This window comes from Gallus gallus, chromosome 17 (genome assembly GCF_016699485.2).
Source record: "Gallus gallus isolate bGalGal1 chromosome 17, bGalGal1.mat.broiler.GRCg7b, whole genome shotgun sequence".
Taxonomy (NCBI): domain Eukaryota; kingdom Metazoa; phylum Chordata; class Aves; order Galliformes; family Phasianidae; genus Gallus; species Gallus gallus.
In genome coordinates, this window is record NC_052548.1 from 6667681 (window position 1) to 6684602 (window position 16922).

Genomic DNA, 16922 nt, shown 5'->3' on the forward strand with positions numbered 1-16922 from the left:
GTGGTGGCAGTGGGGCAGTGCGTGGTCCCCACATCCCCACCATGCTCAGACCACAGCTCTGTGTGCAAAGATTGGGTCCCGCTGCACTGGGTTGACTGGGACAAACCCAAGCTCTGATGGCTCCTTTGGATTCCCTTGTTCCAGCTCTTCCATGCCCTGAAGAATGAGGGGTTCCCATAACCAATTTTAGCTATTCTTCTTGCCAAGGTGATGTTTGCCCATGGCAAGGTGACATGAGAGCTCTCATGTGAAGTCACTGCCCAGAGCTGGAAGGGAAGGTGCCTCCAGCATCTTGTTCTCACAGAAAAGGGGGTGACCTGGGGCTGGATACAGGAAATATTTGGATATATTTGGACACATATGGATGCAGGAAAGGGACGTCTGGGTGATGGCCTCGCAGACTGCCATGGGTCTGGGTGCCCCTGCACGCTGCTTGAATTCATGCAACCCCAGAGCTGCCCCAAGCCTTGGCTGCACAGCATCACCACTCCATCCCAAACCCCTCTGCAGGAGGAGATGAATGGGTGGGGAAATCATCTCCTGGGTGCCTTCAGTGCCTGAGGGTCCCCTTGGAGGCAGCCAACCTGTTTGAGCAAGGCAGCAAAACACCCAACAAGCCTCATACACACACGATGTAGATCCCACCTTGAAACTGGCCCTCGAGGCTCCAGGGGTGAATACTGAGCTGGAAACCCTCCTCTTTCCCCCCAAACCTTTGCCACCAGCTGTTGGCTCTCAGGCAGATGGAGCTCAGCTCTCGGCAGTGGGAAATTGGCCGTTCCCAGCAGAGCTGATCAGGCTGTCAGCACTGGGTCAATATATGGTAATGGGGCTTTGAAGCGGCGCTGCTGCGGGAGCTGCTGCTGAGGACCTCTGATTCACAGCTCCCCTCCGGTGCTTTCTCCCCGTGCTGTGCGCAGAGGAGAATAAAATAAATAAGAGGAGAAGGGAGAGGAAGGGAGCTTAAATTATAGATGAGGGCTAAGTTTCCTGGGTTTCTGTGGCAGCGCAGTTTAGCGGAGCGTGGGGAGAAGTGGGGCTCCTCCATGCACCCAAATTCTGCAAAACCAACGTTGCAGAGTGGGGCTGGAGGGAAGGGTGAGGCATGGCACCACCCCTGCCTGCCTGGGTCCCTTTGCAGTTGCTCTCCTGTCTGCATGGGTCCAACATGCATAGCTTGGAGGGTGCCACGGTCCTGGCACAGACCGTGTGCAATGAGCATCTCCTTCTGAAGGGCTTTGAGGGCCGTATGGGTGTCTGATTTCCCCACCCATGGGGACATATTTTGGCTCGGGACTGGGCTGCCACCATGGCAGATCGAGGTTGGGACCCCCACCTGTGGGTGCTGGTGTGGAGGGTCACAGAGCCATGTCCCAGGCAGGTTGGTGAGAGTGGAGAGCAGCGGGGTCAGTGAGGTGGGAGGAGAAAAGGGCACAGGAGTGGTGCTTCAGAGCCTTTCACACTTTCCCCTTGCTTTTCAGGGTGAGAGAAAATTGGCAGCCTCCATGAATTTGAGGGGACGATGAGAAGGCGGGGACAGCATCGCGATGGGCTCATCCCTGGGGCTGAGGAATGGAGATGCTCAGCAGCCGAAGACCCAAACCCATCCACCTCTAAAGCGATGGGGCTGGGATGCACCAGCTGGGGGGGATTGCAGCCTGCTCAGCCCCACCTGTGGGGCTCAGCGTGGCCTTGGGGGGAGCTCCAGCCCCGCTGCCGGCACCACGCACGGAGCGTTTGACGTTCCCAGCAGCATCCAGCAGATGGACCTCGGAGCGAGAGGAGGTGCCGGGCTGGGGGCCTGTCCCATCCCATCCCATCCCATCGTATCCCAACCCATCCCATCGCGCCGTGCCAGCCGGAGGAGGCTCAGTGCGCAGCGAGCCGAACCCCGCCATGGCCCGGCTCAGGGAGCTGGCCCTGCTGGGGGTAGTGCTGGCTACTGCGGGCTCGTCCCCCTGCTACGACCCCCGGGGGCAGCCCCGCCGCTGCATGCCCGTCTTCGAGAACGCCGCTTTCGGCCGCGTCCCGCTGGTCAGCAACACGTGCGGCTCTCCGCCCGAGGATTACTGCCTGCAGATGGGCGCGCGCGATGCCAGCCAGCTGTGCCAGCGCTGCGACGCCGCCGACCCGCTGCTGCACCACAACGCCTCTTTCCTCACCGACTTCCACAGCCAGGAGGAGAGCACCTGGTGGCAGAGCCAGTCCATGGCCTTCGGCATCCAGCATCCCAACTCTGTCAACATCACGCTCCACCTGGGTAGGTGCGGGCGAGGGGAGCGTGGGGTTCAAAGTGGGGTGCCCCGTGCCCCAGTGCAGGCTGCGGGGTGCAAGGAGGGAGGGTGCTCTTTGCTGGGAGCTCATTGCTAAGGGCATCTCCTGGTCCGCTGCAAGGAGAGGACAGCGGTGCCCGTGCACGTGCACTGCGTGCTCCCCAGTTCCTCTTTGCAAAGCTGGTGTGGGTTTACAGAGGGGGCGGCAGGCAGGAGCCCTGCAGGCTGTGGGTGCAGAGCCCCGTGCCCATTCATCCCCACACAGCGCTGAGGATGCCATGTATATTTTAGGGGACCCATAGCCCTGTAAACGCCGTGCAGCCCTGGCGGGGTTCCCCATCTGAGAGCCGACCCTCTGTTTTAAATACTGTGCTTGCCGGGTGCGTACAGCCTGTGGGATCATGCCTAGCATGTTAAAAAGGATCTTTTTTTTTCCTGCATTTTGCTGCCATCTAAACTATCTTGGCTGTTGGCCAGCACTATAAAACCTTGGTTCTCTGCTGTCTTCTGCCATCAGCGTGCTGCAGGGGGGCAGTGAGGGGCCGTGGCACAGGCAGGCGGTGGGTCGGTGTGTGCCCTACGGGGTCACTGCGTTCCCAGCCCCCTGCAAGCAGGCAGACGTCTGCTCTGGGCTCCCCCTGCACATGAGAAGCGATGCTGGAGCAGTCCCATCCAAGGCTGTAATATGTCACCGAGCTCTGTGCATCCCTTCCTGAGCCAGTGCTTCCCTCTGCATGTGTACCTGGCCTCCTTGCTCCTATATGCCCCATATATCTTGCCACACTAAAAAGTGCCTAGCACACCGCTGCCTGACCTTTTCCACCGCCCCCGGGCCCTGTTCTTAGCCCCAGCTGCAGATGGTTTTTAATGCTTACACATGGGTTACAGAGGAAAAACCCAAATGTTGGTGCTGAGCCCGACCCTGCAGCCCCCGGGACACGGCCGCAAATGGGTCCTTGCACCCACGCCTGTAGTGATGGGTCTGTGATCCACGCATTGAGCTCCCACCAGCTCATGCATGAGGCTGTGCAGGGGAGCTGCCTGGGGAGATTATTAAATGACGTGTAGGATGAGCTGGACAAGACCTGTGTTTACCTGTATGCTGTTGATTGGCGTTAATTAGATTATCCTCCCTTGAATCTCAGTTCTCAATGAGTCTTTGGCTGTGCATTACAGTCTGCAGGACTCGGAGAGGATCACTAACCCTGAGCACTGTTGCATTTGCCTTGACATCAGGGAGGAGCCCAACATACCCATATATTTGGAAAGGCAAAAGGCACCATTGCTCCTTGGGGAGCTGGGAGTCCTGGTCACCATCCCCTCCCATTGCCACCCACACCCCTGTCCCGTGGTGTCCCCACCCCACAGTGTGCGAGCCCTGCCAGCCTGCCAGGGAGATATCGTGGGCTGCATTCTGGGTTTCTTTGGAGGAAGAGAACGCAATTTGGCCAATGAAAGGGACCGTCTGGAAAAAAGCATGCACCGCTTGGGATAACCACAGCGCGCTTCCTCTGCCTGAGCTGCAGCCCCCACGTGGGCCCCCTGACCTCCTCTTTGCTGCAGGGTCCCCTGGGGCAGGGGCTGTTTATTGACACAGCTCTCAGCTCCGGCCCTCTCCCGACCCCTCTGCTTGGCCAAGGGTCCCCCGGGGCCGCGCTGTCTGGGAACGGGCGCCTGCGGGGCTGGGACAAGGGCATCCCACCAGCATCGGTGCAGCCATATCCCGTGGGCTTTGGGGAGAGGTAATTCTGGAGCAGCCCAGCCACGCTGTCACAGCACCTTCCCATCCATGCTCACCTCGGGGCGGGTGGCACGGCTCTCCACGTCCCCGATGGTTTCCCCAGCGCCGGTAGCCGGGTTGGGCTCAGCTCCCCCGCAGCAAAGTCGCAGCACATATGCGACAGTATTCATATGGGCCCAATTAAAGGCTTGTTTTCCTAGTCCTGGAATAACCCCTCAAACATTCCCAACTCATTATCTTTTCAAATAAAGCCAAAACCTCGCAGCTAATTGTTTTGCGCAGCCAGGAGCGGTGCTGTGATGGAGCAATCCGCTCTTTGAGCCGGTCCTTCATCTGTGGCAATTAGGCGGTTCTGATGTTCGCTTTGGTGCAGTTCCCCTCCCTTTTTTTAAGCAATGCTTTCAGGATATTTCAGAGCTGTGTTGGCCACCCCAGGGATCGATGTCCTCTGTTTGTCTTCAGCCCAGCAAAGGCAGCAGCAAGGCTGGGTCCTGGCATGCAGCTCCCTGGAAATGGACTGCCCTTGACCCTCTCCCCATTGCATGGGGGATGATGATGAGCACCGAGGCCTGATTGTCCCCAGCTGCTGCTTGGCCCCTGGCTTTGCACCAGCTCCTGGCTCACACCGCCCACCCGTTGCCTTCATGCAATGACCCAAAGGTTGCAGTGGAGCCAAGGGCTGATGTGGGGCTGGGCAGGGTTTGGGGGTTGGCATCCAGATGGACGGATGGTAAATTCTGCCCACCCTGGGCAAACGCCAGCAACCACGTGGGATGTAACACTGGGATGATTTTGGCCCTGGTGCTGTTGGCCACCGTCCCAGCTGGGATGGGAGAGGAAGGCGTCATGGTGGCTGTGTCCCCAGGAAAGTCCTATGAGATCACCTACGTGCGCCTGAAGTTCCACACCAGCCGTCCCGAGAGCTTCGCCATTTACAAGCGCAGCCGTGCCGACGGCCCCTGGGTGCCCTTCCAGTTCTACAGCGCGTCCTGTGAGAAGGTTGGATATTAGGAAATTCCTTCTCTGAAGGAGTGGTCAGGTATTGGTATGGGCTGCCCAGGGAGTGGTGGAGTCACTGCCCCTGGGGCTGTTCCAGAGCGGTGGAGATGTGGCACTGAGGAATGTGTCAGTGGGCACGGTGGGATGGGTTGGGGTTGGGCTTGAGGAACTCAGAGGTCTTCTCTAACCTCAGGGATTCTATGATTCTGTGATTCTAAGACCTACAGGAAGCGGCAGAGGCAGTACCTGCAGCCGGGTGAGAACGAGCAGGTGGCCTTCTGCACCGACGAGTTCAGCGACATCTCCCCACTGAGTGGTGGCAACGTGGCTTTCTCCACCCTTGAGGGCCGTCCCAGTGCCTACAATTTTGATGGGAGTCCCACACTACAGGTGCCAGTGGGGTGGGAGAAGGGTGACGACAGGGAGCCCTGGGACCGGGGTGAAATAGTTGGGATATTAGGAAAAAATTCATCTCCAAAAGAGTGGTCAGGAATTGGCACAGCTGCCCAGGGAGTGGTGGAGTCACCGTCCCTGGAGGTGTTCCAGAACCATGGAGATGTGGCACTGAGGGATGCGTCAGTGGGCATGGTGGGGTGGGTTGGGCTTGGGGATCTGAGAGCTCTTTTCCAACCTGAATGACTCCATGACTCTATGAAAAGCCCCCACGTTGCCCTGCAGACAGGAAGGGAGCGGGATGTGCCCTGGTTGGGGTTGGAAATGGTGGCCCGGTCCCATCTGCAGGACACCTTCCCCGTGTCCCCTGCAGGAGTGGGTGACCGTCACCGACCTGCTCATCTCCCTGAACCGCCTCAATACCTTTGGGGATGACATCTTCAAGGACCCCAAGGTGCTGCAGTCGTACTACTACGCCATCTCCGACTTCTCTGTTGGCGGCAGGTGAGGGCTGGGATGGGGCTGCAGGGAGGGTCCTGGGACCATGCATGGGGCTTGGGGAAGCTCCAGAGCTTGAATTGCACTTGGAGGAGCAAACCACTCAGATGGGACACAAACGCTGCTGGAGGGGTTGACACAGCTGTAGCCCCAGAAGCTGAAGCAGCCCTCAGTGGGGTTGGAAGTTGATGTGGGGCAGAGACACCGGCAGTGCCGCTCTGGGGTTGTGCTGCGCCGTTCCCCGAGCAGGGAGGTGGGAAACCAGATACAAGACATCATGCTCCACCCCACTGAGAGCTGCCTGCCCCTGGACACGAGGGCTGGGCGTGCTCCGGGAGCCCCGTTTGCTGTCTGAGCCCCTTGGGCTGGAGCAGCTGGAGCTGCTTAGCGCTCCGCATGGGCCACCCTCAGCGTGTGACCTCCCAGATGGGATTGCCTCGGGGACACGGCCACCCCAGCACGGCGCTGTGAGCACCATCCCCGTTCAGCAGCGCTCAGAGCAGCTCGGGTTTCCCGCAGGTGTAAATGCAACGGTCACGCCAGCGAGTGCGCGCTGGACGAGGCAGGACGGCTGGTGTGCGTGTGCGAGCACAACACAGCCGGCACCGACTGCCAGCACTGCCAGCCCTTCTACCAGGACCGGCCCTGGGCGCGCGGCACGGCTGAGGCTGCCAATGAGTGCCTCCGTGAGTAGCACCCGTGTTGGGCACGTGGCGGTGGTGAGGAGCGCATCCAGCAAGGCTGCTCTGGTTGGGAAGCACCGCAGGGTCCCCATCCGCAGCATCACCCCGAGGACCCTCATCCGATCCCCACGGCCCCAACCAGCCCTCCTGGCTCCCCGTAGCTTGCGACTGCAGCGGCCGCTCGGAGGAATGCTTCTACGACGCGGAGCTGTTCCGCCGCACCGGGCGTGGGGGGCACTGCCGGAACTGCCGCGACAACACGGCCGGGCCACGCTGCGAGCAGTGCCGGCAGAACCACTACCGCTGGGAGCAGCAGGCCGCCTGCCAGCCCTGCCACTGCCACCCCGCAGGTGTGTGGGTTGGAGGCGAGGGCTCGCCCCCGTGCTCCCCAGCCTTGGGTTGTGCCATTGGGCCGCTGCACCACTGGGTCTTGCCAAGCTCACCTACTGGGATTTGGGCTCACGCGGGGGGTTGGGTTCGCCCTGCTTGGGGTGGGCTACTCACCGTGGCACGGTTTCTGGCTCTGGCCTTGAGCATGGGGTCCCTCCGTCACCTGTGGGCAGCTCAGGTTGGCTGTGTCTCTGCAGGTTCCCTGCGGCCCCAGTGTGACAGCTCGGGGACCTGCACCTGCAAAGCCAATGTGACAGGCTGGAAGTGCGAGCGCTGCAAGGACGGCTATCACAGCCTGAGCGAGGGTGGCTGCAGGTGAGGGGAGCCCTGGCCGTGGTGGGACATGGGATGGGACCAGGGCTCATCCTATACCCACATCTTGGCCTGGCCAGACCCTGCACCTGTGATCCTGCGGGCAGCGTGGGCACCTGTGACCCCAACACTGGGCATTGCACCTGCAAGGAGAGGGTGGAGGGGCACCTGTGCAACAGGTAAGCACTGAGGGATGAGGATGGGGCAGTGCCTCCTTTCCAGCCTGGGATCTGCCTCTGGGATGCCACTATGGTTCCCTGCAGCTCTACCTGCCCTGTGCCATGTGATCTTGTTTCATGCCCGTACCAGATGCCAGCCCGGTTGGTTCAACCTACAGCCCCACAACCCCATTGGTTGCACCAGCTGTTTTTGCTATGGCCACTCCGCCGTCTGCATGGCAGCAGATGGCTATGAGGTGACCCACATCCGCTCTGACTTCAGGGAAGGTATGGAATTCCTGGCCCTGGGAGGGGTGGGCTTGGGCCAGGAAACCCGGGAGGTTAGGAAAGGCTGGGGCTGAGCATCCCTCCTCTTTGGGGCTGAGCATCCCTCCTCTTTGGGGCTGAGCATCCCTCCTCTTTGGGGCTGAGCATCCCTCCTCTTTGGGGATGGGTACCCCGCTCTGGGAGTTGCTGGTGCTGATGGCTGGCAGGGGGATTTATCTGCCTGTTCTCTATTTTGCTGCCAGATCTCTGTTTTTGTCCCCAGCTCTACAAGGGATAGGCTCTCCCTCAGGGCATCCCTCTGTGTTCTGTCCATGTCTTAGGGGGCACTGCAGGGCTGGGCACACCAAGGACTGCCAGAGCACTAAGAAAGGGTCAGAATGTTACAAACAAAAAGGATGGAGGGAAATTCTCCCCCTTATCCCCTCCTCTCCCCACCTGTGGCCAAGCTAGAGCAGGGCAGGAGGCGGGCTGGGGGATCTCCCCATTGGCATCCAGGGATATGTGTGGATGTGGGATGCTTGGGGAAAGCATGCCATCTGCTGTGCAGCAGGGACACAGTATGGGCAGCCACCGTGGGTACGGGCATACATACCCATGGGGTATCCATGTCCAGCTCTGCATTGCCTGCACCCTGAAGTGCAGACAGAGCTGAGTGCACACAGCCAGCATTTACCCTGCTGGCATTTAAACCCCTCTGCCAGTTGCTGTCCTGTCTTGCTCAGCCTGGAAAGGAAACCAGACTTCATGCAGTGTCTTTCCCCCTTCCTTCCTGCAGTCTCGCCAGTTTGGGACTGCTCCTTTAGGGAGGGCACGCAGGGCTGGAAGAAATAAATAACTGTTGAGAGCGGGGGAGAGTTTCACCGATTTCCAAAGGAAACCACCATAATGCAATTACACCCCGTCCCTTGCTGTGCTTCCTGCACATTCCAGCCCACGGTGCCGCAGCACAGGCAGGGGGGCAAAAGTTTAAAGATAACAATTTCCTCCAAATCTAAGCAAATAAACAGATGAGGGTGGGGGGATGGAGGCAGCCAGGGCTACTGTGAGAGCACAGAGTCTGGGTGAAGCAGGGAGCTGCAAAGTGCTGGCTCCTGGTAAGAGAGCAGAGGGGTTCGCAGGCAGGGATGTAGCCCCAGAAGCAGCAGTGGGGGTGCTGGGGGCATGGGAGGGGGGGGTTGCTGCTCTCCTTTGTGCTGTCCCATAGGGCTGGAAGGCTGGGCTGCAGCTGCGGGGGATGTGGAGGTGCCTCTGCACTGGGCTGATGGGGAGATTGGCACTGAGTGGGACAAAGAGGAGCCGCTGGACCTCCGTGCACCGGGTATGTGCTGGGCTCCCGGGGTCTGCTCTGCTTTGTGTGACATCCCACTGCCAAACTGGGACCAGAGGCCCCAGAAGAGTGGTACATCCGTGTCCTTCAGATTTTCTTCCCCTTTCCTCCTGCAGAGAAGTTTCTGCAGAACCAGCGTCTGAGCTACGGGCAGCCCCTGTCCCTGCTGCTGGGAGTGGAGGGGAATGGAACCAGGGCAGAGAGCGGGGTGTTTCTGCTTGGGGTGCAGCTGGTGCTGGAGGGTGAGGGGCTGCAGGTCACCATGTCCAGCAGTGAGAGCCAAGCACAGGACGGGAAGCAGGCTGTCACCTTCAGGTGTGCCATGGTGCTCTTTGGGGTGACTTTGGGACACTGAAGCTCCATGGTGGGGGCTGAGATACCGCGGATAGCTCTGTGTGCCCAGGTCACTGTTTGAGAGCTGAACTGTTGGGTAGCTGAGCTGAAGCCTTCCTCCCACGCTCCTCCTCCAACAGGCTGCATGAGGCAGAGGAGGGCACGGAGCCTTTGCTGTCAGCCTTCAGCTTCCAGCGCCTGCTCTCCAACCTCACCGCCCTTCGCCTCCGCGTGAGCTGTGGCCCTGGGCCAGGTGGGTGGCTGCGGGCAGCGTCCCATAGAGCTGGGAACAGGGGAGCAGCAGTTAAACCTGTGGCTTTATGGAGCATTTCCAGGCAGGATGGAGAGCTGGGGCCATTGTGCATGCCCCATCCCCATGCTGCTCTCCCCCCTTGCAGGCAGGCTGTGGCTGAGCCGGGTGCAGCTCACGTCGGCTCGCCGCGGTGCAGGCATGCGGGCAGGATGGGTGGAGGAGTGCACATGTCCTCCCAGCTACACTGGGTCCTTCTGTGAATCCTGTGCACCTGGCTTCAAGCGGGACATCCCCTTTGGTGGCCCCTTTGTCACCTGCGTGCCCTGCACCTGCAACCAGCATGGGGACTGCGAGCCGCTCTCAGGTGCGCACCCGCTCCCTCTGCTTGCTGGATCACAGTGTGCACGGGGAGCACATCTGTGTCTTTGCTTATTCTGAGGAATGCTGGAAACCATCCTGGAGGTCAGGGAAACACAGAGCAGAGGCTCAGAGATGCTGCCTGGCTCCGTGTGCATCCCTACAGCAAGCAACAGCACACACTGGTGCTGGGAAGAGATGGAGATGAGGTGATGTGTGCAGTACCCAGATGGGGCCCCTGGCCCGGGCACGTGGAAAGGAACAACAGAACTTTATGGGCAGAGTGGGAAGGGCTGGAGGAAACATTTTGTTCAGTGTGTGCCTCTGCTCTGCCAGCAACACACGACACCGGGCTGCAGACAGCCGGCATCTCGCTGGGACAGGGCTGAGCCCTGGGAACTGGGACAGAGCTTTGTTGTCCTGGCCCCTGCACGGTTTCTTTCCACTGCATTTCCCCCCCCCATTTCTGCCATCTGCTTTTCCTTTGCTTGCCATTGCCTCTCTCTGCCTCAACGTGGGGAAAATGGAAACATGCCCATTCCCTCCTGCACGACCCGCCTGCTATCACCTGACCCTCCCCTTTTCCCCTTCCATTCAGCAAAGCATCTGTGTGGAGGCGGGGGTCCTTGAGCGTCCTTCCTCCTCCTCCTCCTCCAGCTCCCAGCTGACTGCGGACGGCTGTGACTCACCAGCTCGGCTCGAGGAGACGCTCGCTCCCCGCTGGGTCACGGCCGCCCGCTTGTGTTTTCCATCCCAGGCTGGGAGCGCGGCAGCTCGGCGCTGGGAAATGTGTTGCCCATTACTGCAGGCGCCGGCAGACTTGGGGCACGATGCTGGGGCTGCCTGCACCCACCTCACGCCTGCACAGCATCCTCCTCCTCCAAACAAGAGCCGGGCAAGAAGGAGGGGGGGGAAGTGTGACTGGCTGCTTTAGGAGCACACCAACACTGTGGCTCCTTGGAGCTGCATATCCGTCCTGGCAGCACATCTCCATTTCTCACCTCACAGGGCACTGCCGCTGCTTGCACAACACGGAGGGTCCCTCCTGCGAGCGTTGCAGCCCCGGGTTTTATGGCAACCCCTTCACTGGGCACCCCGATGACTGCAAGCCCTGCCCGTGCCCTGGCCGCTCACCCTGCACTCAGCTGCCCAGCAGTGGGGAGGTGGTGTGCACCCACTGCCCCCCGGGGCAGAGAGGTGAGGTTGGGATGTGGGGAGGGGGCTGTGGTACAGCTGGACCCCCCCCTGCGCGCTTTTTGCTTTGTAGGGAAGCGCTGCGAGCTGTGCGATGATGGATTTTTCGGGGACCCCTTGGGGCACAGGGGTCCCGTGCGTCCCTGCGTCCCCTGCCAGTGTCATGGGAATGTGGACCTCAATGCTGTAGGGAACTGTGACTCCGTGTCCGGACGCTGCCTGCGCTGCCTGCACAACACAACGGGAGAGCAGTGCCACCAGTGTCGGCCGGGGTTCTATGGGGACGCGTTGGCCCCCAGCCCTGCTGGGAAGTGTGCGCGTACGTATGGCCGGGGCTGGCCCTGCTGCCCCCACCCCAGCCCAGACCCTCCCAATGGGGTGGGTAGCCACTGGGTTTAGGGGCTGAGCAATGGGCTGTTAGCCATGAAAGCTCAGCAATGGGTTTCTGTCCCCTCTCTGCACTACTCCAATGGGATGCAAGCAGCATTTTGTCTCCATAGCGTGCAACTGCAACCCTGATGGCTCAGCTCTGGGGCTGGAGGGCTGCAATCCGGGCACGGGGCAGTGCCTCTGCCTCCCACACGTGTTGGGCAGAACGTGTGGGCTGTGCCAGCACGGCTACTATGGGCTGCAGGCTGCCGTGGGCTGCAAGAGGTGAGTGGGGTGCAGCGGGCGCTCTGTGCCTTGCTCCTTAACGCCCGCTCATCGCACTCTCTGCTCCTTGGTGCACAGCTGTGAGTGCCACCCAGTGGGGTCCCAGGACAGTGGGTGCCATGCAGTGACGGGGCAGTGCTCCTGCCAGCCAGGTGTCACAGGGCTGCGGTGTGACAGATGCGAGCACGGCTTCTTCGGCTTCTCAGCCAGGGGCTGCCGAGGTACCGGGGAGGGCAGCTCAGCCCTTAGCATGGGGCTGGAAGCTGTGGTGTGACACCTTGTCACCATTGTAGCATGCAACTGCTCCCCGCTGGGCTCCGCCAGTGCGCAGTGCCACGAGAACAGCACCTGTCTCTGCCGCCCCGGCTTCGTGGGCTATAAGTGCGACCGCTGCCAGGCCAACTTCTTCCCTGACCCACCGAGCTCCAGCTGCCAGCCGTGTCCCACCTGCTATGGGCTGGTGAAGGATGGGGTATGCCCCATGCCCTGCCGAGGTGGTGTGGAGCTCCAGCCCCTTGCTGCATTGCCATGCCCCCATGTCTCACCTGCAGGTGGAGCGGCTCAGGGTGAAGCTGCAGGAGGTGGAGGAATGGCTGCAAGCACCGGGCTGTGAGCTCCGCCTGGGGCAGCCCCCTGCGATGGGAGATGAAAGCCGGGGAGATGGGCTGAGCACACAGCACCTCCTGCAAGGTATGAGGCACCCCTGCAGGGATGCTGGGTGTTGTGACATGACTAGGTGGGTGCAAGGGGGTCCTGTGTCAGCAATGGGATGACCAAGATGGGGAGGACATCCTGGGAGGGCAATGGCACAGAGCACTGCAGGTGCTGCAAGCCAATGCCAGGTGCAGATTGGTGCCCTTTGGTGGGCAGGGATGAGCCCCACAGCTGTTTCGGGGCAGCTGGTGATGGGCATCACTGTGGGCTGAGCATCCACCCTGTGGGCGCTTCAACCCCAAGCACCCATGGAGGCCAGCGCAGCCAGGAGTTGCACTAAGCAGCTGTTTATATGCCCACAGGTGCCCATGCCGTGCTCTCGACACAGGTGGGACGGCTGTCAGGGATGCTGAGCACTGCACGGGGCCATCTCAGCAATGCCATCGGGGCAAGTGGCTGCTCCAGCCGTGGACCCCCTAAGACCTGCACGCTGCTGTCAGAGATCAGGGCCGTGCTGCAGTCAGCACAGCAGGAGATCCTGCACGCTGCCGACACTCTGGCTGCCACGGTGCGGGCTCCCGATGGCAGCGGCTGTCTTGGGGCAGCAGATCCGTGTGGGTATGGCATCGGGGTCTCACTGCTGTTGTTTGCATTGCAAGGAGATTCCCCAGGAGATCCCCCTGCTGCCCACCAACTGGAGCCGCTGGGCAACGGAGGCGCGGGTGCTGGCAGAGAGGTAGGTTGGGCACCACGGGGACAACTGCTGTGCTGGGACCTTCCTGGCACACACTCATGGTTGGTCGTGGTAGAAACAGGGAAGCGCAGAGCCTAACCCTGTCTGATGCCAGCACACAGAGGCCGGTCCCAGTGACACCTCCCCACGTCCCCTTGTCCCTGCAGGCATGGGGATACTGCAGCACAGGTGGAGGCAGCAGTGAGGAGAGCACTGGGTGCCTCCAACACCAGCCATGAGCTCCTGAGGACGCTGCTGGAGGGGAGAGTGGCACAGGAGGCACAGTGGGAGCTGGAGGCCGGGTGAGGAGCTGGCAGTGGGGGAGGGACAGGGCAATGGATTCCCTCCCCCCTGGTCTGGGGATATGACCGAGCCCCAACAAAGTCATTGCACCGCAGCATTGCAAAGTGGAGAGCCAGGGTGCTCCATGCTGGGGGTGTTTCAGACTCCTTCCCCATGTCCCAAGCTGCCACTCGTGCTCTGAAGCACTGCTTGACCCTGGGTGACCACAGCATCCTGTCCGCATAGGTATGAAGAAATCCAGCAGGCGTGGAAGGAGCTGGGTGCTGGCATGGAAGAGGTGGCAGTGGAAGCCAGGAGAACTCTCACAGCCATCCAGGAGGCAAACGTGGGCATGGCCAAGAAGCTTCAGCAGGTGGCTGCTCCAGGGCAGGTGAGCAGCACACGGCTCCTGTTTGCATCCCATACTGTACCCATCTGTGTTGCTCCCTCCTGTGCTGGGAGATGCCCTCCTGGAGTCGCTGGTAGCTCTCTCCCCACAGCAGGTGCTGCTGGTGCAAGCTGAGGCCCTAGCACAGGAGGTGGCAGCACTGGAGCAGACAGTGCAGGCGCAGGAGCCAGCAGCTTGGCAGAGCATCACAGCGTCCCTCAGCATGGCAGCTGGGCTGCGTCGGGACCTGCGGGGCACTCGAAGCTTTCTACAGGTAATCACTGCTCAGCCACAAAATAAATGATGGGGAAGCCCTGCGCCAGCTGGAGCTGCGGGCAAATTGGGTGCGTCCTTCTCCTGCATCCCACCCAAGGCACAGGGCTGGGGCTCCAGCAGCTCTTTGCCCTCTCCCCAGCCTCACTCCTGCTCTGTCATCCCCAGCTCCAGGACCGGGCTGGCTCTGCTCATGATCTATCCACCTCAGCAGTCTCGCAGGGGAAAGCAGTGCTCTCCGGTGCAGAGTCTCTCCTGGGCAGCTTGGAAGGTAAAAGGCTCTGGGCAGAACATTTCTGTTCACAGCCTGGGTGACTGCACTGGGTGCCCAAAGGTTGGGTGTCCCAACAGGCATGAGGAAGGTGTTGGGGCATCGGAAAGGTCGTGCTGCCCTGAGAAGGAGAATGGCACAAGTGCGGGACAGAGCGATGGTGGAGGCCCAGAAGAAGATTAAACAGGCAGAGAAAATGCTGGGAAACTCCTTGTCTGTCTCCAGTGCGGCCAGGAGGAAGGCAGGGGAGGCTGTGCATGTTGCTGGGGAGAGCAGTAAGGTCTGAGCAGTGGGATGGGGGTGCGGGGAGCAGGACCCCAGCTGCCGTCTGCTGGGGTGACTGTCCCCACCTCTGTCATTGGCAGAGGGCCCAGGCTGTACTGCAGGGCAGCAAGCAGGCTCGCAAGCACACCAGGACGCTCGCCACACGTGTCAGCGAGACCCAGCAGGAGCTGTACCGGCAGCAGCGCGTGGCTGAGGAGCTCAGGGGGAGCCTGGAGGAGGCAGAGCAGGTGAGTCAGGTCCCCTCGTGTGGCTGTGTGCTGTCCGGGGGCTTTGTCTGCAGCACAGAGCATCGGGAGCAGCACAGAATAGGGAACGCCTTGGGGCTGTTCCTTGTCTGATCCAGCCAAGGGTCGCCGGTGTCCCTGATCCAGGTGTCTGTCTGTGTTGCAAGGTGGGGACGGAGGTGAGCGAGATGGCAAAAAGCCTGCGGGAAGCCCGGGGCTCACTGATGGCAGACATCGAGACCCTGAATGATCTGCTGCACAGCCTGGGTGAGGGCTGGGAGCGGGGCCAGGGCTGTGGTCCTGGATATGGAGCCTTGGGTGAGCTGGGGGTGTGGGGTCAGGGGTGTGCCGGTGGGTTATGGGGTTGGGGATGGGATTAGCACTGTCCAAGCTCAGCTGCATGCCCTGCACCAGAGGTGGCTGTGGGTCCCAGCAGAGCTTCTGGTGGGGCTGTGTGTCAGGGAAAGCTGTTGCGTAGAATGAATTGGGGTGTGCAGAGCACGTGCTCATGCCTGGTGTGTGGACAGTGCTTTTCCTTGTCATCTCCAAGAGGAGCAGACTGAGGTAAGGGCTAGAAATCATCATCCATCTGTAAGAGGAAGATGTGCCCAGGCCATGCCTGGAGCCACAGTCCCATTTGCTTATCTGTGATCTCTGCCCTGCCCCCATGCCCGGCTGCACCCGCTCCCTCCCACTTAGCTGGTGCTGAGGGTCAGAGCACGGCTGCATCCTGCCCTGCTCCTGTCTCTCACCCCCACTCTCTCACCTCACCCAGGCGGCCTGGAGCCAGGCATGCAGACGGAGGCAGTGCTGGGTGCCGGGCGGCTGCAGCTGGAGCGGCTGCGGCGGCGGCTCAATGCTCCAGGAGCCCTGGCCACACAGCTCGGGCAGCTGCAGCAGGAGGCAGAGCTGCAGCAGGATAGGATCCGGGTGTTTGAGAACGACTTGGTGGAGATCCGGGCCGACAAGCAGAACCTGGAGGACATTTTGCGGAGCCTCCCCGAGGGCTGCTCCAAGTGGTAGCGATGGGTCCCTGGCTGCTGCCCCAACACCTCCCATCGCCCTCAACAGCGACCAGCAGAGTGAAGGACACCCACTTCACCAGCATCATCCCTCCTGCTGCTCTTTACGTTGCCCTCCATACAATATTGCACTCAGGCCCTTACCCACACTGGTTCTGACTTAGCATCCCCAGTGCCCTGTGCATAACTTCAGCCATCATCTCCATCCCTCAGGCCAGGAGACAAAGCAGCCACAAGGGATGGATGAGGTGTGGACAGAGTTGTTGCAGCATTGCTTCCACCGGGCAGAGAACAAAGAACTGTCACCAATCTCCTCCACACTAGACACAACCCTCCTTCCCCACTGCAGCACAGAGGCCCATTACAGGCCGGAGCCCGTTTCACTCATTAACCTGCTTTACCTGTGCTCCTCTGCTCCCAGCGCTGGAACTCAGGTTTGCTCAAGTCCGATGTGATGCTATTTGTAAGACCGTTGCCAGAGACCTTGGATTCCCCCAGCTCCATCTTCTGCTGGTCCAAAGGTCTGCAAAGGGCACAGCATTTTCCTGCCCTGAGCAAACCCATCTCCCCCCTCTGCCCAAGCAGCGTAATGGCAGGGGCTCCATGCTCACCAAAAGCAAAGCCATGCAGCAGCGAGAGCACAGCGTGATGCGTCTGGTCTGAGAGGCAGGGAGTCACAGGCACTGCTGTCTCCCCGAGAAGACAATTACGTGCCTCTGCTCAGCACACCAGCTTGCTGCTGATACAGAAACGTCAAGCCCTTGCCTCGTGTGCATGGCTGGAGATGTGGCTCACCCTCCGTCCTGCTCTTCCTGGCACTCTGTGTTTTTCTAGCCGGTGACACTTGCCTACAGCTGTATCCATTAAAGGTTCTTCATGTAACACGGAGCTGCCCGTCCACCCCGGGTGCGAGGCAGTAGGACGGGCACACACTGTA

General features: G+C 60.7%; 1 protein-coding gene across 3 annotated transcripts; it reads left to right on the forward strand.

Annotated features, from left to right (window-relative positions):
• Nucleotides 1-1856: 1856 nt before the first annotated feature.
• On the forward strand, nucleotides 1857-16867 carry LAMC3 (laminin subunit gamma 3). Of its 3 annotated transcripts, none has more exons than XM_415462.8 (29): nucleotides 1857-2260; nucleotides 4880-5013; nucleotides 5233-5403; nucleotides 5780-5910; nucleotides 6424-6590; nucleotides 6749-6937; nucleotides 7175-7292; nucleotides 7370-7468; nucleotides 7599-7735; nucleotides 8940-9053; nucleotides 9179-9377; nucleotides 9536-9648; nucleotides 9794-10012; nucleotides 11014-11202; nucleotides 11273-11518; nucleotides 11700-11853; nucleotides 11932-12074; nucleotides 12147-12325; nucleotides 12405-12543; nucleotides 12870-13075; nucleotides 13167-13243; nucleotides 13408-13542; nucleotides 13769-13913; nucleotides 14023-14184; nucleotides 14352-14454; nucleotides 14535-14734; nucleotides 14820-14966; nucleotides 15131-15230; nucleotides 15739-16867. In XM_415462.8, the coding sequence occupies exons 1-29, from the start codon at nucleotides 1897-1899 to the stop codon at nucleotides 15984-15986; spliced, it is 4728 nt and encodes a 1575-aa protein (XP_415462.7). In that variant the 5' UTR covers nucleotides 1857-1896; the 3' UTR covers nucleotides 15987-16867. The 3 variants fall into 3 exon arrangements, with proteins under 3 accessions (XP_415462.7, XP_040505298.1, XP_040505299.1); XM_040649364.2 differs by having other exon boundaries at nucleotides 14026-14184; XM_040649365.2 differs by having other exon boundaries at nucleotides 13170-13243.
• Nucleotides 16868-16922: the final 55 nt, after the last annotated feature.

Coding starts and splice junctions, on each gene's coding strand:
- LAMC3 (XM_415462.8), top strand. CDS start 1,897: ATGGCCCGGCTCAGGGAGCTGGCCCTGCTGGGGGTAGTGCTGGCTACT. Junction 9,378..9,535: donor AAGCAGGCTGTCACCTTCAG/GTGTGCCATGGT, acceptor CTCCTCCAACAG/GCTGCATGAGGCAGAGGAGG. Junction 13,543..13,768: donor CAGTGGGAGCTGGAGGCCGG/GTGAGGAGCTGG, acceptor CTGTCCGCATAG/GTATGAAGAAATCCAGCAGG.